Genomic DNA, 24,611 nt, shown 5'->3' with positions numbered 1-24,611 from the left:
TTAGGGGTGGGCACTCTCCTCGTAAAGGCATTCCCAGGGGAACCAATGGCAGCAGCCTTGGGAATGAGGAGGGTGGGGTCCCAGTGCCTGAGGGGCTGCACCCAGCCTCCCCCTGAGCTTGGGGGAGGGGAGGCTCTGGACTGCAGCACGCCCGCGCGGCGCCTGACCAAGGCACGATGTTCAGCGTGAGCCCGTCTGCCCGGCTCGTGGGCACTGGGGTTCGCAGGCACTCCCCCCGCACCATCCTGGCCTCTCCAGGGAACCTCCCTCCCTCACAGAAGTGGAACAACTTAGCCAGCACGCGCAAAGCCAGACCTGACCCCACACGTGCCTGTTAAAACACCTGGGGACAGCTGTCTGCACCAGCAGGCTGGGCTCTGCCGCCCTGGTAACAGACTAAGGGCTTGGGCCCTATCTGCCTTCCTGGGGGTCCTGTCGTGGGGAGGGGAGCTGGGAGCAGGTCTCAGTCCTGCAAGGTCCCCGGGGTGGGCTGCTGTCCCACGTCTGCTGCACTCACCCCAGAGGCCGGCCTCGCGGCCTGTGCCCCACCCCCGCAGCCTTTCTGAGCAGTAAAGGGGCGGGGGTACCGAGAGCTGGTGTGTCCACACGGCTCCCTGTGCTGCTGCTGTAACCCTGAAGCCCATACCCTCGTGGGTGTGTTACTCTAAGTCCCCGCGTCCCACACACGCTTTGCCATTGTCCACTCAACCTACCTCCTCGACACTGACCTACTCTCCGTCCCCACTTGTTGCCCTCCCTCCTGATCCCACCCAGAGTTCCATCCAAGGGCAGGCTCTGTCCACGCCCCCCCCAGGACCCCAACCCAGCCCTGCTCAGTGCCCGGACTGGGCAGTAGCCCTTCCCAGGTCTGCGCCCGGCCTGTGAGAGCACAGCGCACTCCTCTGAAAACCGGCTGGCCCTCTGGTGTGTCTGGGAAGAGACATAAGTCCAACCCCTCCCACCCCGCCCCTGCCCCAGCCCCCGGCCTCACGGGGGCCCAGTAAGAGCCCAGCCCAGCACCTCTGACCCTCTCATCCCCTGGTCTCAGCTGCAAGCGTCCTCCTCAGAGAGACCTTCTGACCTCTGAGACACGCCCCGCCGGCGTCTTTACCCCTGGGAACCGGTTCATGTGTCCCCACCCCGTGTCCCGGGAACCTGTGAAGACAGAGTCAGCCTCTGGGTCCCTGGCGAGCCGGGCGGCGGCACCTGGGGAAGCCGGCTCCGGCTCCGCGGGCCGCTCCAGGGCCAGGGCAGGATGTGGGTCCGGCGGCCCCCATGGTCCCCCGGGCCTGCTCTCGGGGCTTGCGCTCCAGGCCGTGCTCAGCGCCAGCGCTCCGGGCAGCGACCCTGCGGGACAGCCGGCCGCCCCGGAGCAGGGCGCACGGCGGGCGGGCTGAGCGGTGCGGGGACCCGGTCCTGACCCCACCCGCCCGGGCTCACCGCGCGTGTCGTTCACGTGCACGTCGTATCTGTCCCGCCCCTCGCGCTGCAACAGGGTGTAGGTCATCCAGCAGCCCTCGGAGTCGCGCTCCTTGCACGTGCGGCCGGGCAGTGGCTTGGGCAGCAGCTTCGTCTCCCCACACGCTGCGCTGCAGTTCTTGGCGAAGGGGCCCTGGTCGAACTTCAGACACTCGGCGCAGTTGCTGCGGGCGAGGCGCGGCATGACCGCGGGCAGGAGGGGCGGGGGCGCGGGCCGCCCGGAGCTGCGGGGCCGTCCTCAGCGCCCCGCGCCCCGGGTCCGGCCTGACGGCTGTTCTCCTGGGCCACGGAGGCGCGAGGCGGGCGGGGCGGCGGGATACTCACGCGTAGCGGGCGCAGGGCGCGGGGCAGCCTGGGCACTCGAGGCACAGGGGCGGCTGGTAGCCGGGGTCGCACTGGCACACGTTGCAGCGGCACCAGCCGCGGCCGCTGCACTCGACGCCATCCAGGTTGAGGCAGCCCTTCGTAGACTTGAGGCACTGGCACGCCGAGCCCTCGTGGCCGTCGTGGCACCTGCAGGTGCCGCAGAAGCAGAGCCCTCGCTCTGGAAGACAGGGGACCCCGCAGACTCAGCCCCGCCCGAGCCCCAGCCCCAGCCCCAGCCCCGATCCGCACCCCCCCACCCCGCCGCAGGGGCGGCTGAGGCTCCACAGGTTGGTCTGTCCCCCGCGCTCACTCTCGCCCCCGCAGACTTGGCCGTCGTAGCGCTCGCAGTTGACGTTGTCACACTCGCAGAACTGGCCGTAGATCTTCTTGTTGGGCACATCGCTCGTGTGGCACACGCACTGCCCGCAGATGCAGTCCCCCAGCCCCGAGCAGATGATGGAGCCGTTGTCCTTCCGGCAGCTTCCCTCCAGCTCCTGGCTGCTCCGGCCCTGCGTCTGGCACTCGCAGTTCTTCCCCATGTAGCCGGCGTCGCACCTGCATGGGGGATGTGGAGTCAGGGACCTCCCGCGCCGGCTCTGCCGCGGTGCGCCTGCGCGGGAGGTGGGGCCGCGGCCTCACCTGCAGACTCCGCACTCCATGGAGCCCCTGCCGCCACAGAGGCTGTGGTCCCGGCTCGCGTCCCGGCACCGGCACTTGCACTGGGGGAGGACCCGCACAGTCACCGTGTCCGTGAAGCCCAGCGCCCGGATGACGAATGACTGCTCCTGGATGCACTCTGTGGCTGTGACCTTCACCTGGAAGGTGATCTGTAGTGGGAAAGCAGGGCTCAGGTGAACATTGGACCCCGGGCACACAACCCTGCTCCCACCTCCTCCCTGGGCAACGTGGACGAGGGCACGGCCTAGCAGGGTGAGGGTCAGCGTCCTGGGCTCCCAAGCACGGAGGGGACCGCCTCTGCTGGGCCCCGGGGGAGTGCATGTTGGTGGGGGGAGGGAAGGACATGGACACTCCAGGTGGCTCCAGCACTTGGGAGGGGAGATGAGGGAAGAGAGGATGAGAGTTGGAAACTCAGAGTCAGAGATGCTGGAACATGTCCCCCAGCCCTCCCCCAGCTCCCACACCCACCATCCTCTGGTGGCCTGGACTTGGGCAGGGATGTCTTTAGAATACTTTTTTTTTTTTTTTTGCGGTACGCGGGCCTCTCACTGTTGTGGCCTCTCCCGTTGCGGAGCACAGGCTCCGGACGCGCAGGCTCAGCGGCCATGGCTCACGGGCTTAGTTGCTCCGCGGCATGTGGGATCTTCCCGGACCGGGGCATGAACCCGTGTCCCCTGCATCGGCAGGCGGACTCTCAACCACTGCGCCACCAGGGAAGCCCTAGAATACTTTTAATCTCACATCCCTTTAAAAGAATTTTAGAGTGACTCTGTAAATGATGTATATTTTCTCCATGTATTCTGTCCTGAAGCCTGGAGGCTGAGGTACCAAAATCGCACAGGAAGTCCTAGGTTCTGCATGTGGGGTTGTATTCTGACCCCGAATGCCCAAGGGGAACCGAGTGGGCAGGGCAAAGTTCCTGCCACTCACACAGCACTGCTGCTCAGCCAGCACTGAGCTTCAGGGGGCACCAGCTCGGCCATGGCAAGCCTCACTGCAAATCAAGGTGAGTGAATCTCCAACCCGTACGTGAAGACAGAGCAGAGACATCAGGGAAGTAAGCAATCAGTCACAAGATTGAATAAATTCCTGTCTGGATCACCCCGTATGAGGGGGATACATTTCACTAAAAAGTCACACACGTTTAGTAAGTCACATAGTTGAAAGAATTCCGATGTCGTTTAGAAATAAAAGCAAATCTTTTGCTGAATATGAATTCACAGCTGGAGAAAGGAAAAGTTTGTTTTGGTCACGACAAATTAAAAATATCAGGGACATAACTCAGTGCCTGTTTATAATCATTTGTGTGGCCCCTGCTTTAATGTGTTTGTCAAAAAACAAAAACACAAAAATCAAGAAAATCAAAGCAAAGCAGATGCCCCGTGTAGAAGGAACGCCCTTCTTAGGCGGGTGGCGCTGTACCCGGCATCTGCCCCCAGGGGGCGCTGCCGTCCTCGCGGCGGTCGGTGTACACCGGGCCGCGAACAGTGTGTGTGGATTTTCAAGGGAAGGAACTGGACCCGCGGTGGACTGGACCCCGCCTCTTGCTGGTCCCTGTGAAGCTGTGTGCCGGGGTGCACCCTCCCTCGCTGTCCCTGGGGGAGCCCCTTCCAGAGGCCGGGAGGGAGCCTCACCGGCACGTTGATCTGGACGCCGTCGCAGTCCCCTCTGGGCTGGTCCACCTTCGATACCCCGTTACTGCAGAAGGAGTCGTAGGTGACTTTCAGGGTGTCAGGGAGTGTGTTGTGATCCAGAAAGACTCTGGAGGACAGTTTCTGTGGGCAAAGAGCACCGTGATCAGGCTCATCCCGCTGTCCCCGGCCCTTCCCGCCCCTTCCCAGCCGATGGCCGGCACGCCTCTCATCCCCCTCCCTCCACCCGTGTGTCCACTGAGAGCTCCACGGGTGCCGGGTCCTGCACCCCATGCCGCTGGTGGCAGGGTTATCCATGCCACCCCCCCCGAGACAGGCCAGTGGAAGGGACAGACGTGGAGACAGGTCACAGCCCTGCAAGAATGGGAGCTTGACCGTCCACCCACCACTGAAACCCCAGTGCGTGGCACAGGGTGGGAGCTGGAAAAACTGTCTAAGTGAATGAGAGAGAGCGAGACAGACCGTCAGACAGGAAGAGAGACAGAGAAACAGAGATAGAGAGAGACAGAGAGGTGAATGAGCCACTCACTGAAGGTGGCATCGTCGGTGCAAAGACAGAGCTGCCCCATGGGCAGCATCTGGAGTTTGGGAGGGCCTGCTCGGGGTGGGGGGTGGCTAGGGCTCCAGGAGGGTACGAGCAGCAAACGGAGCTGCCTCAGTGGGGCTCTGACTCAATGCAGTGTCATAAGTGCTTACTGGGTGCCCCCAGCGAGCTGTGCTCGCGAGGCCAGCAGACCCTTTGGCTGGAAGAGGGCCTGATGCCTGTGTCCCAGGGGAGGCACGGAGGGCCTGGGGTGGCACCTACCACACCATCAACGAGGAGGACAGCTGCCCTGGGGAAGTGCCCGAGGATGGCCCACAGAACGCAGGGGCTCTCCTCTCCAGACCATCCTCCTGCTGGCCTGCAGCACGGCGTCTTGGCTGACTACCCGGGGGACACTTACATTGTAGGCGTTCTTAATAAGCTGGACTACGTTGCTGGAGTCGTCTGACAGCTCCCCGACTGCAGACTTGGGGATGATCTCCGTGAGCTTCTGTCAGGGAAGAAGACAGGTGGGCGTGGCCAGAACCCTGGTACCAGGACACCTCAGCATCCACCCAGTTTTGTAATAACACCCCAGAGGGTTTCCTTCCTGCTTGTGAGCTGGCTCAGACAACCCTGCCCCCGACTTCTTACTGTATTTAGGTAACACAGCACGTGGTCCAGTGTTGTGCAGGCAAACGTTTAACCACTGGCTCTCAGGAAGCACACCCTGAATTGCAGCGTTTGCCGATTTCCTCAGTAGAAATACTCCACCCTTGTTGATTTCCCAGCACTGAAGGCAGAGCCGGGAAAGTGTGCCTTGCCACGGTGAGATGCCACCCCAGGGACTTCCCTGGCGGTCCAGTGGTTAAGAATCTGCCTTCCAATGCAAGGCACACGGGTTCACTCCCTGGTCGGGGAACTAAGATCCCACACGCCACGGGGCAACTAAGCCCGCGTGCCACAACTAGAGAGCCCACGCTGCAACGAAAGATCCCACGTGCCTCAAGATCTGACACAGCCAAATTAAATAAATAAATAAATAAGTCTATTAAAAAAAGAAGATGCCACTCCATCACGCAGATGTGATAGGCACAAACAACCCAAGGGCACAGGTAATCGTGAAATGTGGCACAAAACCAGGAAGCGATGTGTTCTGAGCGTGTGAGCTAACATAATCTAACTTTCACAATGGCTGTGTGTTAAACAACATTGTGGCAATTGGGTCTGGCAGGCGGGGCCGGCTGGTCCAGTGGCACCTCTGGGGTGGGCAGGCCGGAGCCCGAGGTCATGCAGACAAGCCTGGGGCAGCCTCCAGGGAACATCTGTGTCCCCTGCCACCCTTAGCTTAGCCCATCTTTCACGGGAAATTGTACCATCACTTTATCTTGCAGAACCAAGGGTGGGTCACGTCCCTGCCACAAAGCCCTGCTGTGACGCCCCAGAATGGAGTCCAGGCTCCTCCACAAAGCTCATAAGGACACACAGCCTCGCCACCCCACCTCCGGCCTCTGCCACCCTCTCCTCTCCTCCTCAGCCTTGGGACCCCGCCAGGGCTCGGAGACACCCCTGGCCACCTGCTCTCCATTCGGTGCAGAAACACATACTGAGGAGGGTCCAGCGTAAGCTGCCCATACAGACTCGGGCCTCCTTGACCCCTACTCGCTAGGAGTCCCGGGAATGGGGTCAGGAAGCTGAGGCTCAGAAAGGCCTGTGACCTGCCCAGGGCCTGGGGTCCGAGTCTCCCGTCTCCAGCTTCTACCCCATCACCACACTGCCTTCTGGGACACGACCCCTGCACCTAATAGCAAATCACTGGGACCTGCTACCACCTGGCGAGGAGGAGACTGTCGCGTCCCGTAACACGGTCAGGGACACGGCAGCTGCGAGGCCCTGACTTGCCAGCGCTCGGGCAGCTCATGTGGGCGGGTGGTCTCTCAGCGGCACCCGGCCACCAGCCTTGCTGTCCTTGTGGCTTGGCCAACGCCCACTGCCAGCCCCCGGGGGGTCTTCCGGACACCCGCCCCTCCTCCCTCGGCATGCCCTGGGAACGCTGATGGCAGGCGCGGCTGGCCCCACTGGCAAACGCCCCACACAGGCACAGCAGGCCACAGGCCTCAGCAGGAAGGGGACCGGGACTTAGGGAAGGACAGGGGCCGGGAGGCGCTCCCAGCCCATCGCAGCCAGAGGCCACCACGCTGAGCCCGGCAGATGAGAGCAGGGCAACTAAAACAGCCCCACAGTGACTGGGAGAAGGAGGAGGGATGAGAAACGCTCTACGACAAAGAAACTTCCCCACGAGAATTCCATGCCACAGAAAAATTTAGTAAGAACAGCAATTCAGAAAAGTCAGGACAGACCCAGGTCTCCTGAGCCGGGAAGGAAGTGCTGTCACAGCTGCTGGGGGGCCCGGGCGCCTGCTGGTTATGGGGGTGTTTTCCTCGCAACACTGAGCCGTGTGCTGGGGGTTCCAGAGCCCTCCTGCGTACACCTTACACTGCGTGAACAGTGCTGACGTGCAAACGTATGTGGATGCAAAACAAGGAACTTTCCCTGACATGAAGAATGGGGTCTGCAGACCCAAAGGGTTTCGTTGAGGCAAAACCACGATTACTGAAGTGCAAGGACTTGTCAGTGTCATGCGGCCTCAAGAGGTCTCAGCTCCTGAGCAGCAGCGCTCACCCCCCGAAACGCGGGGCCGCCGCGCGGCCACAGCCCACGCACCCAGTACAGAAGCAGAACTCAGGCTGCGGTCACCCTGGATTTGGTCACCATTCGGTTGCGACGCCTCTTCCTGCCGGATTGCTCAAGCCCACTTACCTCGTACGTTGCCACCATTCTCTTGGTCACAGCAAAGATGGGCTGGATGTTGCTTTCTGCCAGTTTGTGCGCCAGCTGGCCCACCGATGGGTAGTCCTAGAGAGGGGACCCCCGGTCAGATGGCTCCCAAGGCTGGGGACAAGCCATCCAAGCTGCCTGTCTGCTCCTGTCGGCAGAAGTGACGGCCCAGGGCGCAGGGGCTCCGCCTGCCTCCTGCTGTGATGGGGCCGTTCCCAGTGACGTTCACAAATGCTCGCAAACACGTAAGATGATGGGATTAGGAGGGAAACTGACAATATTGAAATATACTCAAGAAAATATTAAAAGCTGAGAAGTGCTTCCTGATCAATGCACTAAAAAAGAAATCCAGTGGCAAGTAACCGCTCCCAGACACTCAAAGCGGACGAGTGGTGAGCAGCGCTTTGCAGCGTCTGCACTGTGGGGCGCTGGCGAGACGCCTCTGACTTCTCCTGGAGGCGGCATCTCAGACGCTGCCCCCAGCACAGTGGCACCTATTTTCACAACCTCAAGATGTGCGCAATTTCGGGCAGAGGCTCACCGGAGCCTCAGATGTCACATCTGTCCTGTCCCAGTCGGTGGGCCCCTGAGAGCTGCCACCAACACCCACCTCGAGTCTGCAGGCTGCAGGTGGAGGACCCCAAGGGTCACATCTCTAAAGTCCTCTGCAGTGCCTGGGCTTTACGATTCCAGGGTGCCGAGCATCATCTCACAGCAGCCCTGGACCAGAGAGTTCTGACCTCTTGGTGCCATTCAAGTGCTTCCCCCAGAGCGAGGGCCCCTCCCCCCCCCTCTAGACCCCGGGCTGGTAGTGAGCCTACCGCCCCCCCCCCCCGCCCCCCAAGACACCGCCGCACTCACGAATTCGTTGCTGCTTTTATACATGTTGTCCTCCAGGTGGCAGCGGCCGTCGTTGGGAGTGAGGATGGCGCCCAGCTTCCCGTCTCCCGCAAAGTGGAAGCCGTCATCCGTGGCAAACACCAGCAGTCTGGTGACGTTGCGCCAGCCGATCTCCTCCTGACAAGGAGAGGACAGGGTGACCTGCCTCAGCTTCCCCAGACTGGGGGGGCCAAGGCAGAGCTTGCCGTGCTGGCCTCGGGGCTGTGTGCCCCCCACTCCTGGGTTTTCTGGGGGGGGGGCAGGAGGACCAGAGACAGGGCCCAGCGCCCAGGGGGGCCCGAGAAGTGTCTGTGGGACGACCAGCTCCCAGATGCCCAGGTGAATATGCGTGGGACACCGAAGGGACAGGAATGCATGTTTACATTTGCATACTCTGTGGCCCAGTCAGCTCGGACCTGGGACCACCTCCTAAGGGGACAATCCCAAAGAAGAAAAAGTACTTAGAAATGTTTATCTCACTGCAAACACAGAGGAAGGAGCCCACGGACACCGTGATGAGGGGGTGACAGAGCCAGGGCACACGCGCATCGTGAACCGTGACATCACACAAAAATGAAAACGTGTGTCTGCGATGCAGGATGGTGCTCCCAGGGAGCAGAGAGGCTGGAGGACTGGGGTCCGGTCTGTGAAGGTGGCAGGACTGCGTGGCTAAACACGGGTCGATGTGTTGCAACACATCACAATACAGCGGCAGGACAGGACCATGTGGCGAGGGGTCAGCAGGGGGCAGGGGACGGCCGCCACCGACACTTAAGCCACATGACTGTCGGGGAGCCTGGCCAGGACACCCTCTGTTCCTTGAGGGGCACTGGAAGTAGGAGTGATTCTACTGCAGGAACCGCCAGGGTTAGGTGGCTCAGGGGTCTTCCTTAACAGGATCATTTCCTTGTATTTAGGCTTCAGAAGGTTTGCACAGGGTCACAAGCTGCTAATAGTGGAATCTGTGGGTGTCGTGACGGAGGCCCCCAGGTCTGGAGAAATCAGGGCAGGCAGGGGCCTCACCGGGCACGCGGCGACTTGCATCATGGCGTCCAGTCCACCCTCGGGGGCGTCCAGGTTTCCCGAGATCAGCTGCTTCCCGACCTCTGTCTGGAACTGGTTGGAGTTGTCGGTGAGTTTCAGCACATGCCGAAAGGCGAACGGGGCCTGGCACTCCTTCTCCTTGTTGGGGCACGGGTTCCGCAGCTTCTCGGGGTGCGTGTTGACAAAGGGGAGCACCGTCTTGTCCACGAAGGACCCGAAGCCTAGGGGTCGGGCAGGCTGTGAGCCCCGGCTTCCCCACCTCATGCCAGAGGGCAGCGGGGGGGGGGGGGGGGGCGGGGGGCGGGGAGGAAGCAAGGTGGCTCTTGGGGGGTTGCACCAGGGACACTAGGTCTGGAGCCCTGGTGCCCTGCCCTCGGGACGTGGGGGCACAGAGGTGCCCAGGGTGGGGGCCTGGGGGGTGTGCAGGCATCAGGCTGGCTGGGGCTCAGGGGAGGAGGGAGCGGGCAGCTCACCGATGCGGCCGGACTCGGTGATCTCGTTGAGGGCCCGGAGCAGGTCGCCCCCCAGCTTCTTGACGTTGATGAGGTCGTCCAGCATGGAGTATGAGAGGTCCATCAGGTAGTAGAGGTCGATGGGGTAGCCCTTGGCCCGCTGGAAGGTCACGTTGAACACAGCCGCCTGACCTGTGGGATTTGGGAATCGCGGGAGAGTGAACGCCACCTCATCTAGCGGGGCTCGGGGCACTGGTGCCCCCTGCAGGCCCCGGGACCCTCATGACCCCCACTCTGTGAGGCCTGCAGGTACAATGCAGGGCGCCTACTCAGGTTCGAATTTCAGATACAGAGCACACTCCCAAATAGAAGACTATTTGGGCACAGAGATACTGAAAAGTGTTCGTTGTTTATCTGGCATTGTTGCAATTCAGATCCACCCGGATCTCCCTCGATCTCCCCGGCAAGGCCTTCTCTACCACCAGCCAGCAAGCAAATCCGTCCCGTCCCAGCACGGGCTCCCTGGCCACCCTGGGGATACCCCCCTTCCTCAACCACATCCCCCTGGCTTCTGCGCTTCGCCATCTTAATCACCACGTGTACCTGTAATTACTTGTCTATCTGTCAGTACGAATAGCCTGTGTCCCCAGCTCCCAGGATGGTGCCTAGCACACAGCTGGTGCTGGACAAAGACGTGAGGACTCGAGCTCCGAACCGAGTCCCCTCTGCCTGGCCCATCTTCCAGCACCAGCTCCCACGTGTGGCCGCCCCAGCCCTGCCCGGGCCCGCCCGCCACATCCCTCGCTGCTCCACCACGCCGCCTTCCTGAAGGGCGTTTCTCGGAGTGCTAACAGGGAGCCATGTCCTGAACCTGGGTCAGTGGTCAAGTCAGGTGGGCAGCACTGATTTGAATGGTTACTGGGGTTCCTTGGCTGCAGGACTTGTCAGAGCCTTTACTTTGCCAAGAGTACCTGGCCTTCTGAGAGTGTGACAAATGAGTGCTTTCCAGATGGTTTGTTCTCCCTTGTAAAAAGGACACAGAACTCAGGGTTAAAAGAGAGACTGGGGGGTTCCCTGGTGGCGCAGTGGTTGAGAGTCCGCCTGCCGATGCAGGGGACGCAGGATCGTGCCCCGGTCGGGGAAGATCCCACATGCCGCAGAGCTGCTGGGCCCGTGAGCCATGGCCGCTGAGCCTGCGCGTCCGGAGCCTGGGCTCCGCAACGGGAGAGGTCACAACAGTGAGAGGCCCGCGTACCACAAAAAAAAAAAAAAGAGAGACTAGGCACCAGCCGCAGACGGGGTTCTTGGGGGCACCCTCCCCGGGGCAGAGAGAAGAGCTCACACTGGTTCCCAGCAGTCCCAGGGCCTCGCCCAGCCCACCTGGCTGTCTGACCGGGACACATGGGATACGCGGCCATCAGGGGCTGGCTCACCCCCAGCCGAGGCCAAGCCTACCTGGTCTCAGGTAGAGCGTCACTTTCTGTGGGGACAGCTGCTTCTGGCCCCCCACCTGGTCCTCCTGGGTCGTGGCGTGGCTCCTGGGGTCGATGATGTCATCCGCCGCGCAGCCCTTTGACAGCAGCTGCTCCCGCGTGTCACAGCGAGTGGAGTCAGGCTCCCCTTGCCCCGTGAAGTTCTGGGGGAGCCAGGGGTCAGGGGTCAGGGGCAGAGAAAAGATGGGAGCCCACACTGTGGGTGCTGTGCGAAGCTGACCCCCTCATGTGCACCGGATTCAGGTCAGGAGTCCCGGTGGCAGCGGGACGAGGCAGGGGCTGGGCGGCCTCCAGAGGGCCTGTTCACGAGGCTTCGCATCCCAGGAGAGCCCGCGAGCGGGCAGAGGCGACTCAAGAACCAACGGCTCCAGCCCCAGGTGGAGCCACGGGGACTCTCCGCGGCCCACGGAGCACCTGGCCCAGGGTTTTCAGGCCCTTGGGCAGCGTCAGCAGCACCGGACGAAGGAGGGAGTGGTTCCCTCCCAAGGGGACGCGAGCGCCCCCTCGTGGCCCACGTGTTAGCCCCCAGGCACCACGCGGATCCGGAATACGGGCCAGTGCTCTGGGCCAGGCAGCTCAGAAGGAAACAGGCCGGAGGGGAGCGTGGGGGTCCTGGGTCTTCCCTCGTGACCACTGTGCCCCCACGAAGGGCCCCTGGATGTGGACACGGCAGGGAGAGAGAAGCGGCCACATTCGGAGGGTCCTGCTCTCGGCTTCCTCCGACCAAAGGAGGCTCGGAAGAGCAACCGCCGGCAGGAGACCAGGCAGGTGCAGGGGGCGTGCCCAGCGCCGGGGCGGGGCCAGCAGAGGGGCGGTGCTTCCTGAGCTGCCTCTGAACTGTCCTCGCTTTTGGAACCCTATTAATGCTTTAAGTACTCGAGAAAGAAAATTAACAGGAATGGAGAGGGAAGAAGCCCCTAAAATGGAATCCACTGGGAAACAATTGAACCCGACTGCATTTCAAATGCATACGATAAACTCAGGAAAGGGAAGGGAGGAATTCACCCTGAGGACGGACTTTTTAAGCCGGCACTATGACCGCACCCCGACAAGAGGAGACAACACAGACCACACCCGATTTCCCCCCTGCAGTGCTGCGGGTAGCAACTCTGTAACCACTTTCTGTGAATCGTAGGATTCAGAAAATGGGGAAGTGTATTGCGGATGCTGGGAGGCTGGCTTCTCATGAAGGGGAACCAGGAACCCTCAGAGAAATGTCTGAGTCCCTAGTGCGGGCGAGGAAAGTGCAGACGGGCCTGGAGCTCTGCCGATCCCAGAGAGTAAGAGAGCTCAGGAAGTGATCCTGGGGCGTGCTAACTGGACACAGGGCCAGCCTGGGGGCTCCCAAAGTCCAAACGGGGAACACTTCGAGCTTCAAAATGGCAAAATGAAAGTGATAGCTTATAAGCTACTGATTAAAATAAACATCTACGGGTTTACACCGATGAGAGAGACAGAGAGAGGGAGGTTGGGGGAAGGAAAAATTCCTCCCTACATTAGAAGCCATTAGAAGGAGTAATGAACAGGAATGTCACCATTTTGCAACCAGCCCAGTGAGAACTGATTCAGGCAGCCAACACCAACAGATGCTCAAGTTAGTGGGTGTAAGCCTGATGGGAAGCAGAGTATTTCCTGGCCTCGGAGTATCTCCCCACAAATTACTTACTATTGCAAAAGGGAAATAGTGATGTCATGGTGGAGAGCCTGGCAGCCGCCACCTCAGCTGAGTGGTCCAGGCTGCACCCCTAGTATCAGGACGAAGTGACAACAGGAGTCCTGCATGGGGTTCCTGCCAAAACGCACACCCTGGGCTGAATCAGAGGGAAGGCCAGACAAACCCATAGGAGGGGCATTCTGCAAAACTGCTGTCGTGAACTCAGAAATGGCAAGGATGTGAAAGACAAAGAAAGCTGATGAATGTTCCAGATTCCAGGAGATAAAGAGACATTTGAATGCAATGTGTGGTCCTGGATTATAATATTGACCGGTGGGGTGGGTGCGGAGTAGAGGGGGAGGGGGGATGACATCAAAGACATTATTGGAACAATCGGAAAAATTTGCACAAAGTGTGTAAATTTGATCAGAGTAAAGTACCGTGTTAAATTTCCAATCTTTGATAAATGCATTGTGGTTTTGTAAGTGAGTACCTTGTTCTCGGCAAAGTCCCTGGAAATATTAAGGGACAAAGGGGATTGTGTCTGCAACCTACCCTCAAACAACTGAGAAAAAAAAATATGTGTGCATGTGTGTTTCCAAACAGACCTGTGGTGTCAGAACCTCAGGGACCCCCATGAGGAGGGCGTGGTCAGCATCTGGGGGTCCCTAGGGAAGGGGTCCTCCCCAGGAGGAGGTGGAGCTACCCCACGGCCGTCTTGGGCCTTTGTCTTTCTTCCCAGAGGGTCTCACAAGTTAAATATGAAGTAACTAAGGACAGCAGAGGGTTAGGTTTCCAGCAGGGAACTCCCCCAGTGCTCCGTGTTCTGGGAGCGGACAGCGGGGCACACGGGCGGGCGGCAGCAGCTGCAAGTATCTCTGCCTTGTCTCTGGCCAGGGCTCCTGCCTCTGGGGCTCGGGCGGCACCTGTCCAGACCCAGCGGTTTCACTCTCCGGTCTGCCTCCGCCAGGCTGCCTGGGGACATGCTGAGTCTGCCTGTCTGTCTCTGATGGCACCGTGTCCCTGGGCTGCTTCTGCTCCACTAGAAAGCAGAGTGCTGACACTCCTGGAGGCAGCAGTTCCAGAGGCAGAGAAGAAGGTCCAGCCCGGGAGAAGGGAAGGGGGGAGGGCAGGCCAGGCGCGAGGCCCCTCGGGGCGTCTGACAGCGCTCAGTGAGGCTCTTACCAGCTTCTGGCACCAGGCGCAGCCAGGCCCTGACTCGACGCAGTCCCGGCAGGTGCTGACCCTGTACTTGGTGCACTCCTGGGACAGGACTGGGGAGAGGAGACAGGCTGGGGGGCGTAGCCTGTGGCAGGCACTGGCCGACCCCCACAGAGACAGCAGGCCCTCCAGGGACCGGGGGTGTGAATGGGGTGGTGGAGAAGAAGGGGCCGCGGCAGGACCAGGAGGGAGGGAGGAGACCAGGGCCCCAGGGGAAGCGGCCTCCAGGAGGGTGGGCCCCACGGTGGGCGGGGGAATGGAGGAGGGCGGCAGAGCAGGGCCCTTCCTGAGCCTCCACCAGGGGACTTGGGGGCAGGAGGGTGCCAGGGCGGGTCCCATTCCTCCCATGAGGAGCTACCCCCGCGGGACTCACCGGATCGAAGGGCGAGCAGGCTCCCCAGGAGCAGCAGCTGGGGGCGCTGGCACAGCATGTCCTGTGGAGGAGAGGGGGCGGTGACAGGGCCTGGGACCCCAGACCCTGGGCCTAGAGATGCAACGCTGGGCGGGCCGTCCCTGCTGCCGAGGGGTGCTCAGCGCTGGGGCGTAGCCAGCACGGGTCAGTCTCCCCGACCACCCTCAACGGGGCTGTGCAGGCCAGCGGGAGAGGAGGGCTGAGTGGGGCTGCATGCGCTCTGTGCAGCTGAGCCCCCAGCCCCCAAGGACCAGCAGGGAGTGGGCCTCCTGACAGTGACACATGCACACATGCTCACACGCACACGTACACACTCACCACGCGTGTGCACACACACGCGCGCCCAAGGTGCCGCACCCTCCGGGTCAGGGCCCCACGTGGCCTGCGTGGCCTTCGTGGCCCCGAGTCCTCAGTGAATTGAGCTGAGCTTGGAGCAGAGACTCGGCTGGCCCAGGCCTCCTGGGAGGAGGGTGAACCAGGACTTGGAAGAGAAGCCAACTCTGAGGACCTACCGGCGCCAGGACTGTGCCAGCTGCCCGCTGGGCAAGGATGTGTAATCGGGCAGGACATCTGGGGCCTGCCTGGGACAGACCCCTCCCCCCACATCTTCTGCCTGCCTCTTGTCTGTAGAAAAGCTTAGTCTCCCAGGCCTCCCCTGACTCACAAAAGCCTGGCTGGAGAATTAACGATTGAAAGGATGTGAACACTCGTGACAAAAGTAGCAGTTGGGCCAGGAGAACTGGTAAGAATTTAAACAGTAAATCAGCCATACGGCAGTCACAGAATCTTTGGTTCCTCCTTGAAGTACCTAGATAACGAACAAACGGTATCTGATGCACAGATCCTATGCTGTTTTACAGATGCCAGAACCCCTACCAAATGGAAGACGTTAATTGCACAATGACCATGAACGTGTAGCCCCCAGACCTACTGGAGCCTAAGGATTGCTAACGTGAACCTCTGAGACCCTGCCTTGTTACCTCACCATCAGCCAATCAAAGAACTGTGCACAAGCTGATCGCATACCCTGCGACCCCCCCTCCCTCACCTGGCCTTTAAAAACGCTTTGCCGAAACCTTTGGGGAGCTCGGGGTTTTCTGGGCCTGAGCTACCCGTCTCCTTGCTCGGCCCTGCAATAAACCTTTCTCTGCTCCAAACTCCGCTCTTTCGGTTTGTTTGGCCTCACCGTGCATCAGGCATTGGAACTTGGGCTGTTTGACAACAGAAGGGCCCGCAGAGCCATCACCTGCTGTGCCCGAGAGGCCACGAGCTCTAGGGGACCATTATTGAGCTCTTCTTCGTCCGCACCTGCTGGGCCTGGGGTAAGGCGTGGACAGGGTGTTGGGCCACCACCGGCTGGCCCTGATGCTCCCAGAGGCAGGAGCGTGGGGGCGGGCTGGAGGCCTGGCGCTGGGGCTCCGGGTCTTGGAGGTGGAAGCAGCACCCTCCCCCGGAAGTGCCCCAAGGGACCCAGGCTGGGCCCAAAGCAGCAAACGTCCTCCAGGCCAGCTCCCGGGAGGTGTGGCAGCGCGTCGTGGGCCCGCGGGCCCCCACGTGTGAGAACCTGTAGGGCTGCTGCCTTTTAATCTGACGCCAAGAGAGCGGAGAGGGTGCTGAGCTGCCAGCAAACCAGAGGCAGCAGGCAGGAAGGGGGGGGAGTTATCCGCAACCAGGATCAACAGGCTCACCCTGAATACCTGCAAACACCAGCTCCTCTCCCCAGCACACTGCTCGGTGCTGGGCCGGCAGATGCTCCCACCCAAGGTCCACTTGTGGCGAAGACCATGTGGCCCCTGCCGTGGTGGCCTCTGCCATGGCCTGTGGGCTCTGGGTGCACCTGGAGGTGGGTCCTGCCCTCGCCTCTGCTCTCCCATAACCCCTGCGTGTGTACCAGCGGCTCTGGGGTGGAGGAGGGTCCCAGGGGGTCCCATGGGGGGACCCAGTGCTTAGAGGTCCCGCCCAGCCCCACTGTCCGGTCTTTCGGGGGTGACCCCGCACCCCGGTCCCCACCAAGCTTGTAACCAGGAGCTAGAAGTGTCATAACAGAACAGACCCCTTCCCTTTTCTTTCCTGTTCGGGTCAAAAGCAGAACTTACGCCCTGCTCTGGCTTCCGGGGTCACAGAGCGGGAGCTGGGAAGGTGCTTTCGGTTTACTCCACGCCCACCCACTTGTGAAAGCCCCGTGTTGCCCCAGAGCCCTCTGGGTCCCTAACATATTCCGCAGCCGGACGCCCCGCGAGGCCCACGCGTGCTCACTGGCCCCCCGGCTGACCCTGGCGCCGCCGGGCCCAGTCGGCCTCAAGATAGCACCCCACTTCGGAGGCAGAGGCTGCTCCCAGTAGAGGTCAGGGAGCCCCCGCCCCAGGCGCCCCAGCTGTGCACGTAGCCGGCGGGGGGGGGGGGCAGTCTCGCCAGGGGTGGGGAAGGCCCTCCAAAAGCAGCTCGATGCCCTTTCCTGTGGCCACGGACCCCAAACAGTCACAGCAACCACAGGCAAACCCCGGCCCTCGCCTGCAGAAACCGGGGCCCCGGCAGCGGCAGGATGCGGACCCAGTGCCGCTCACAGCTGGAGCATCCTCCCACGCGGTGGGGAGAGCACCTTGGTTATGGCGAGAAGACCCACAGGCCACGGGAGGGGTGTCGCCGCTCTCTCTTCCCCCTTAAGCACTGGGACTCCCGCCGTGCCCGGCTCCGCCCCAGCCCCAGTGCCCACGGCCCCTCGGGGGCAGGACGCCTGCACACGCAGTGGCTCTGGGAGCTCGGAGTGCGGAGCCTGCAGCCAGCCCTCCTCTCGGCCCCGGGCAGGGGTGCCAGTGGACATGCCCGGCGGCCAGGACTGGCCATCAGAGGCCCCGATGCCGCAACCATCATGGCGGGGCCTCACAGACCAAGGCCTCCTCTGGGTGTCGTCCTGGGGCCCGGCCCCCTGGACGGCGCAGGGCCGTGCCCGTGCGCGGGTCCCCGGCTGCCCCATTGGCGTAGTCTGCCTCGGCTCCCTCTGCGTGCCCGGAAGGGCTTGCGGGCCTGGTCCCGCTCTGGGGGAGGGCAGGCTCGGGCCGCCCTCGTGAATGTGAGGCCCCGACTCGCTGGGACAGCTGGTCCGAGAGCAGGGAGGAGGGCGCGGGCTCCAGCTGGGCCACCCGAGCCCAGACCTGTGGCACCCTCCCTGCCACCCCGACGGCCCCGAGGCTGCACTCTCCCCAGATCTAAGGGCAGCCCCGCCCCAGGACTCAAGGTGCAAAACCCCAAGTCGAGGTGGCTTGAGAAACCCAAGGCCCCACGGGCCTGTGAGGACGTTGCGTCAGAGCTACCCTTGAGCCTGACCCTGCCCGGCAGGGGGCTGCTGGCGCGACCGAGTGCGACTGCAGGAAGTGGCGCATCCCCTTGGACCCCGGGCACCCTGAGGATAACCCTTCACGATGAATAAAGCTCTGAGCGTCGGGGTCCGTCAGGGAACACCAGAAGAAAAATAGGATATATTCCTTCCAAATCCCACGCACTCCACAAAAGCCCATAGTCCCTATTTGGTAAAAGACAGAAGAGAAAGAGGAAACATCGAAAAAGAAAGAAAAGTTGAAGAGGCAGAGGGAGGCCCCATGTCCGAGGCAGGGTACGCTGCTGTCAGATGAGGCTTGCTGTCAAAGACGAAAGCTTTGCCGAAGTGCAGACCCTCAGACAAGGCCCTGCGGGGTCCCAGGACTCATCGAGCGTCAGGACTTTGCGTCAGAGCCTGCCCTTGACCGTTCAAGGTCAGGGTGCTGGTTTCCAAGAGGCACGGCCAGAAAGTGACAAGGAACAGAGATGCTGTCAGGAAAAGTTACAAGAGGGGAAGGCAGGGGTGCGGTATTCATCCCAGGAGCTGAGGGTGCAAGGCTGTTTCATGTAGAAAAAGGCCAGTGTTGACAATGGATCTAAAATAGGCATCAACCTTTTTAAACCAAAAGACAAAGTTAGGATGTGGTCGTTTCTGCTTTATGTAAAGACAAAATAGAATTGGACAGAAGCGGATTCCAGTGGGGGCTGGAACCCCTCCCCCCCACCCCCGCCCCAAGTCATGGAGTTTCCAGACAGATCAGAAGACAGGGCAGAGGGGACTGAGGAGGATGCCACCCACATATTCTCTGAACCCACACATTCTCGGCCCCAGGAGAATCCACTGCACGTGTTCGTCACTGCTCCGTTCACCACCCGTGAAGGCTGATGGCAGAAATTTTCAGGGCCACAGTTTCTGACCAAATGGAATAAAATGAGATGCCCCCCCCAACACACACATATTAATTAGAACCTTTAAAACACTCTGCTCAATATCCCTTAAGTCCAAGAGCAAATCAAATTTACACGTACAGACACTTCAGAAAAGAGACAGCACAACTTTCTCTGTTCAACGGGTCCCCGATGGAGAAAGAAGCCCGAGGCCCTAAATGCTTTTCTGCCTGATGGAAGGGAATGATGATAAACGTGCAGGATGGAAAGTTCAGACGTGAGAGAAAGAGCCACAAAGCTCAGGAGATAAGGGAAGGGAGGTGGGAAATACACAGACAACAGAAAAAGTCGATGAATCCGAAAACAAACAAAAAAGCTAAAATTGATAAATACATCGAAAATCGTTTCTTTGGAAAAAGCAATAAAATGGGTCATCTGGAAGACAGCATGTATGGCAGTCGCCAGGGAGCTTAGGAAGGGAAAAGGCAAGGCAGCAGTGAGCTGTGCACTGGCCTGTAAAATGCATCCAGAGCTTCGGGGACAGAGTCTGCGTGACCCTGGCCCTCGGGCCGGTGGCCGGGGCGAGGGAAGTGAGCAGCGGCCTCCGGCCTCAAAGGCACCAGGCAGAGCACGTTCCCGGGAAGGCACGCGCCGTGGCAGTGCCCCCTCACACCACGGGACCCGTGAACCCAGGTTTAGCAAATAGAAATGATAAAAGCAATAGAAGAATGTGTATCTCAGAGTAAGGACACTCAGCGTCAAAACTAAGGGAGAAAATACCAAGAGGATAGACTCAGACACCCTGGTGGTCCAGTGGTTAAGACTCTGCGCTCCCAATAGAGGGGGCCTGGGCTCGATCCCTGGTCAGGGAACTAGATCCTGCATGCATGCCGCAACTAAGACCCAGCGCAGCCAAATAAATAAATATCGAAAAAAAGAAGAAGACAGACTCTAAGATGAAAACTCTAATTCGAAAAGCTACATGCACCCCAGTGTTCTTAGCAACAGTGTTCACGATAGCCTGGACGTGGAAGCAGCCTAAGTGCCCATCGACAGAGGAACGCATGAGGAAGACGCGGTGCATATATGCGATGGAACGTCCCTCAGCCATAAGAAAAGAATGAAACAATGCCATTTGCAGCAACATGGATGGACCTAGAGATTATCACACACAGTGAAGTAAGTCAGACAGAGAAAGACAAATAGCATAGGATATCACTTGTATGTGGAATCTAAAAATTGATACAAATGAACTAATTTACAAAACAGAAACAGACTCACAGACATAGAGAACAAATTTATGGTTTAAAAGGGGAAAAGGGCGGAGGGATAACTTAGGAGTTTGGCATTAACATATACACACTATTCTGTATAAAACAGATAAACAAGGACCTGCTGTAGAGCACAGGGAGCTCGATTCGATATCTGTAATAACCTGTAATGGAAAAGAAACTGAAAAAGATTATATACATATGAAACTGAATCATTCTGCTGTACACCTGAAACATGGTAAATCAACTACACTTGAATAAATTAAATAAATAAAAAGAAGACACGCTCAGAAAAGAATTTTGTACATAAAAAATTGAATAGATGAAAATATTTAGTATCTGTCTCATGCAGAAGGTGAATGGTAATCTTTGTGTCCAAGGAGATTTTAGAAATAATAACGAAAAGGCAAATACCCCATAGAAAAGGATCTTGTGAACAGATAATTCACAAAAGAAGAAATGCAGCTGTTACCAAATATTTGGAAAGGCCGCTCTGGCTGATAATTGGGCACTGTAAGTAAAATATCGAGATTCCTGGTCTAGCTGTCAAACTGGACACTGTTTTTAACATCCATGAGGCCCACCCAGTGGAAGCTACATGGCATGAAAATGTGTGAACGGCTGCTCGCAGCTCAATTTTTACAGTCAGAAGTCGCTGGGCGGGAAAACAATGCACGTAAACAACCAAAACAGGCCATGTTTCTTCTGTGCGGTGGCGTTATAAGTATTTTCAATTTTCTTCATTACTCTGGTTTGTATTTTCCAAACCTTCTACAATAAACATATATAATGATTTTCTTTTAAATTCGTACATTTAAGAAAATCTGAATATCGTGGTGGTTGCGGAATTGCTTGGAGATGTCTCCAGATTCCTAAAGTGGTCAGTCTCTCTGTTCCCACTACGGACACTTCAGAGGACAGTGACCCCCGGCTGGGACGTCTGCTCATAGCTCGTTCGCTCACTCATTCATTCACTGAACAAGAGCTGCCTGTCTGGCCCCTGGGCACTGCTCTCCCGGATTCTAGGATTCTGACCTCTGCCAAGACCTTAGGGCACCTCCACACCTCCCCCAGATTCCCATCACACCCGAAAGCCCCACTGCTGCAGACACCAACGCACGGCCACACCCATACTATTTAACAATGAACTGGTGGGTTTTCGTCACTAGGTGTTCAGCAAGGGCCTCCAGACCACCGTTGGATGCTTGCACTTGCAACAAATTCTAAAGCATTTGTTTTGTCTTTTGTAGCCATATACAAATAAAAATATGTTCACAAAAAAAAATAAATTGGTGGAAGCACGGCTCCCGAGGGGCTGCCTTTCTGTGCGCCCCCAGCCCCTGGAGTACTGTGACAGAACGCATGCCCCGTGCCCATGGAGGCCCGTCAGGCAGGAGCCCTGGCTCGCTGAGGTCTCGTCCGTCAAGGAGGCTGACCTCAGCCCCTGACCTTAGCTCCTCAGCCAGCAGGGAACCCTTCCAGCTACTTCTGGCTGCAGCCCAGGGTGCGACCCACCCAGACGACCTTCCCTCCGGAAGCTTCCAGAACAGCGGAATCAAGCCACATGGGTGCGGAGGCCTCTGCATCTCAGACTGGCCAGGTCTGAGCATCCGAGGGGCCTGACCCCACACCTGCCAATGGGAAAGGGGCCGTGGCTTGCTCTGTGACGACGCCTGGGCAGTGGCTGTGCAAGGCTGGGCCACAGCGCTGGGAAACACGGCAGACGTGGTCAGTCCTCAAGGGGGCCTCAGCTAGTGGTGGCGGTCCCTGCCTGGACAGCCACTCAGGACCCCAGATCCCAGAGGACCAGGGCAGGGCACTGCCCACGGCAGCCACCCTGCTGGCCTGGCTACGCTCTGTACTCACAGCCACGATCCGCCCGCAGCTGCCCTGGGGGTGGACCAAACCTGCTCCCTGTTCCTAGGGAGGGCTCTGAGAGGGTCAGCCCCTCAGCCGCACAGCCAGGGCAGACGCCAGGACGGGGGCCCACGTCAGCCTGACCCCGGGGCTGACACGCCCAAGTCTGCGCCCAGCCGCCGAGTGAGTGTGGACAGGTGACCCCCCCTTCCGGACCTCAGTTTCCTCCCTCGTCACAGAGAGCCAAGGCTGCTGTGACGGTGAATTTCACGTGCCAACTCCGCTGGCCGAGGTACCCAGAGCTTTGCTCAAACCCTCGTCTGGGTGTGGCTGTTTGCTGCAAAGTTGTTTCTAGATGAGCCTAACATTACGTAAGTGGACTCTGAGGAAAGCACATGGCCCTCCATGATGTGGGCGGGCCTCATCCAACCAGTCGAAGGCCTTAAAGAAAAGACTGATGTCCCCCAAGGAGGGGAGACCTCTGCCTCCAGACGGCCTTGGGCTCGAGCTGCAATGTCACCTCTCCTCTGGGTCTCCAGCCCGCCCTGCAGATTTGGGGTTTGCCAGCCTGCACAATCGTACAAGCCCCGAAATAAATCTCTGCCTCTGTACACACACACACGCACACACGCACACACACACACGCACACATCCTATTGGTTCTGTCTCTCTGGGGAGCCCGCACTACTACAGACCCCAACAAGAGCACCCCAGGCTCAGGGTTTTTCAACACCACTTCGAGGTGGGTGGGCAGAGCCGTGCTTTCCTGCTCCGTGTGTTTCAGAGGCAGTGAGGGTACCGGGCTCCTGTTTCTCTCCACCCCCATCAGAGCCCTGCGGTCGTGGCACCCCACCCCTGGGCCTGCGTGACACGGTTTCAGACCTGGGCTGCGTGGGGTGCCATGCTGAGCAGGGACCGTGCCAGGGCTCACGCGGAAGCCACAGGGTCCGCTGGCTCCCAGGCACCCCCAGCCCTGCTGCTCGACTGCTGGGAGGGTGAGCTGCCCGGACGCCCCCGGCTTTTGGTGGGGGGGGCCTTGGACCAGGCAGGAAGGCCTGCCCGGGTCACAGGCTGGCAGCTCGGGGACTCAACTACACCTGCCATGTCCCCAAGACACCCACTTGTCAGTGGTGGGAGAGACTGGAAACCCCCAGGCCCACCGAGGACTCCCCTCTACCTGGCCTACCCTGCCCGGGAGGGGGAAGGCAGGTGCTCTTTCTGAGCAGCCTGGGGACCCCGCCCGCTGCTACAGCTGAATGTGGACTCCACCAGCCTGACGGGGGACGGGGGACAGGGCCCCAGCGGCCAGGCAGGTGACACGTGGCAGCACGGCTGGGACAGGTGGGTCTCGGCATCCCGGGGCCCATGGGACTCGGCACCTTCCCCTGCCAGCCGCGTGCTCCCTGGGGGCCTCACCTCAGCGCCCCCATCGGGCATCAGCTCTCCGCTCGGGCAGGTCTGAGTGACGACAGAACCGACACCCCCTTTTAGGTCCAGTTTGTGCAAAGGGAAACGGACAGTGACCACACTAGCATCCCAGCCCTGCCCGCCTGGTGGTGTCACCGTGGCGTCACCAGGAGACTGCCTAGTGCAGGCGGGGAGCGCCGGACGGGGCTTCTCAGCTGGGGGCACAGTTATTAGCTGCCGGCAGCTGTCCCACAACGTGGGCTCAGGCGGGACCGTGGGCCGCTCGCGGTGACAGGTGTGCAGGCCGCCGGACCCTGCCACCCAGGACTCTTCCTAGAGCTGGCGGGGCCTGAGTCAGGAGAGGCCACTGCGGGCTCTGTGCTGCCCCATTCGTGGGGCGGACGCCTCTCCACAGCCCTGTAACCGGCGGAGCTCGGCCTGAGGCTGAACCCGCGGGACCCTGTGGACGCAGACCCACACCTTCGCCCCCTCCAGGGAAGTGAGTTTTGAATTACAATTTGATATAGAGTCAGCTGGAGTGTAAATACGGGCCCATTTCGCAGATGGGAGGCCCAGCAGCAGGCCTATCTCCTGCCCACCTTGCCGGGGTGCAGACAGGCCTCTCCCATCCCCTGGACAGTGGTGACCCCTCTGCTGAGCTTCTTCAGGGCCCCGGCTGTCTAGGGTGTCTTCCCTCGTGAAATCTCCAGGAAGTGACGGTGACCGGCCCGGGTCTTCCCTCCAGCACAGTGCAAGCTGACAGCTGCAGGCAGACCAATCCACGCAGATTTCAGCTGAGAAACCCGAGGCCAGTGCAGCGGTGTCTGGCTGCGGGACCGAGCCCCTCGAGAAATGTCTCCATTCACTCCCGTCGGGACAAAGCCCTGGGGCAGCCGTGAGTCCCCTCTCCCGGCGCTTGTCCAGGTCCTCGGGCCCCAGTCCCCCCACTCCTAAGGGGACAGGCCTCCAGGGGCCTGGTTGTGGGAGGTTTAGGTCACACACCCAATGCCTCACCCCCTAAAGTTTAACTGTCACCCAGCGTGTTCACATCGTTAGGCCAGAGCTGGTGAACCTTCGGGAGTCCCAGAGAAGCAGCAGACCCACCCCCGAGACAATGTACCGTACACACATACACACACACAGAGCCACACACAGACACACACACACAGACACACACACACA

The 24,611-nt window shown here is 59.9% G+C and overlaps 1 protein-coding gene across 8 annotated transcripts in view; it reads right to left on the bottom strand.

Moving 5' to 3' along the window:
- Positions 1–24,611, bottom strand: part of ITGB2 (integrin subunit beta 2) — a 41,050-nt gene that overhangs the window by 2,195 nt on the left and 14,244 nt on the right. For 3 of the 8 annotated variants that reach the window (XM_029215361.1, XM_029215358.1, XM_029215360.1), the window contains 13 exons: positions 14,653–14,713; positions 14,244–14,332; positions 11,367–11,547; positions 9,933–10,103; positions 9,439–9,680; positions 8,398–8,553; positions 7,519–7,614; positions 5,120–5,209; positions 4,158–4,298; positions 2,485–2,672; positions 2,156–2,400; positions 1,804–2,023; positions 1,156–1,643 (listed from right to left, as the gene is read on the bottom strand). In XM_029215361.1, coding sequence (XP_029071194.1) covers positions 1,156–1,643; positions 1,804–2,023; positions 2,156–2,400; positions 2,485–2,672; positions 4,158–4,298; positions 5,120–5,209; positions 7,519–7,614; positions 8,398–8,553; positions 9,439–9,680; positions 9,933–10,103; positions 11,367–11,547; positions 14,244–14,332; positions 14,653–14,710 — 2,365 coding nt within the window. In that variant the 5' untranslated portion in view covers positions 14,711–14,713. The other 5 variants (XM_029215364.1, XM_029215363.1, XM_029215356.1 and 2 more) reach the window with 5 other exon arrangements.

Source organism: Monodon monoceros, unplaced genomic scaffold, assembly GCF_005190385.1.
Source record: "Monodon monoceros isolate NGI ecotype Baffin Bay Population unplaced genomic scaffold, NGI_Narwhal_1 Super_Scaffold_11, whole genome shotgun sequence".
Classification (NCBI taxonomy): domain Eukaryota; kingdom Metazoa; phylum Chordata; class Mammalia; order Artiodactyla; family Monodontidae; genus Monodon; species Monodon monoceros.
Note: the sequence above shows the minus strand (reverse complement) of the source record. Positions and strands in the feature narration are given on the sequence as shown.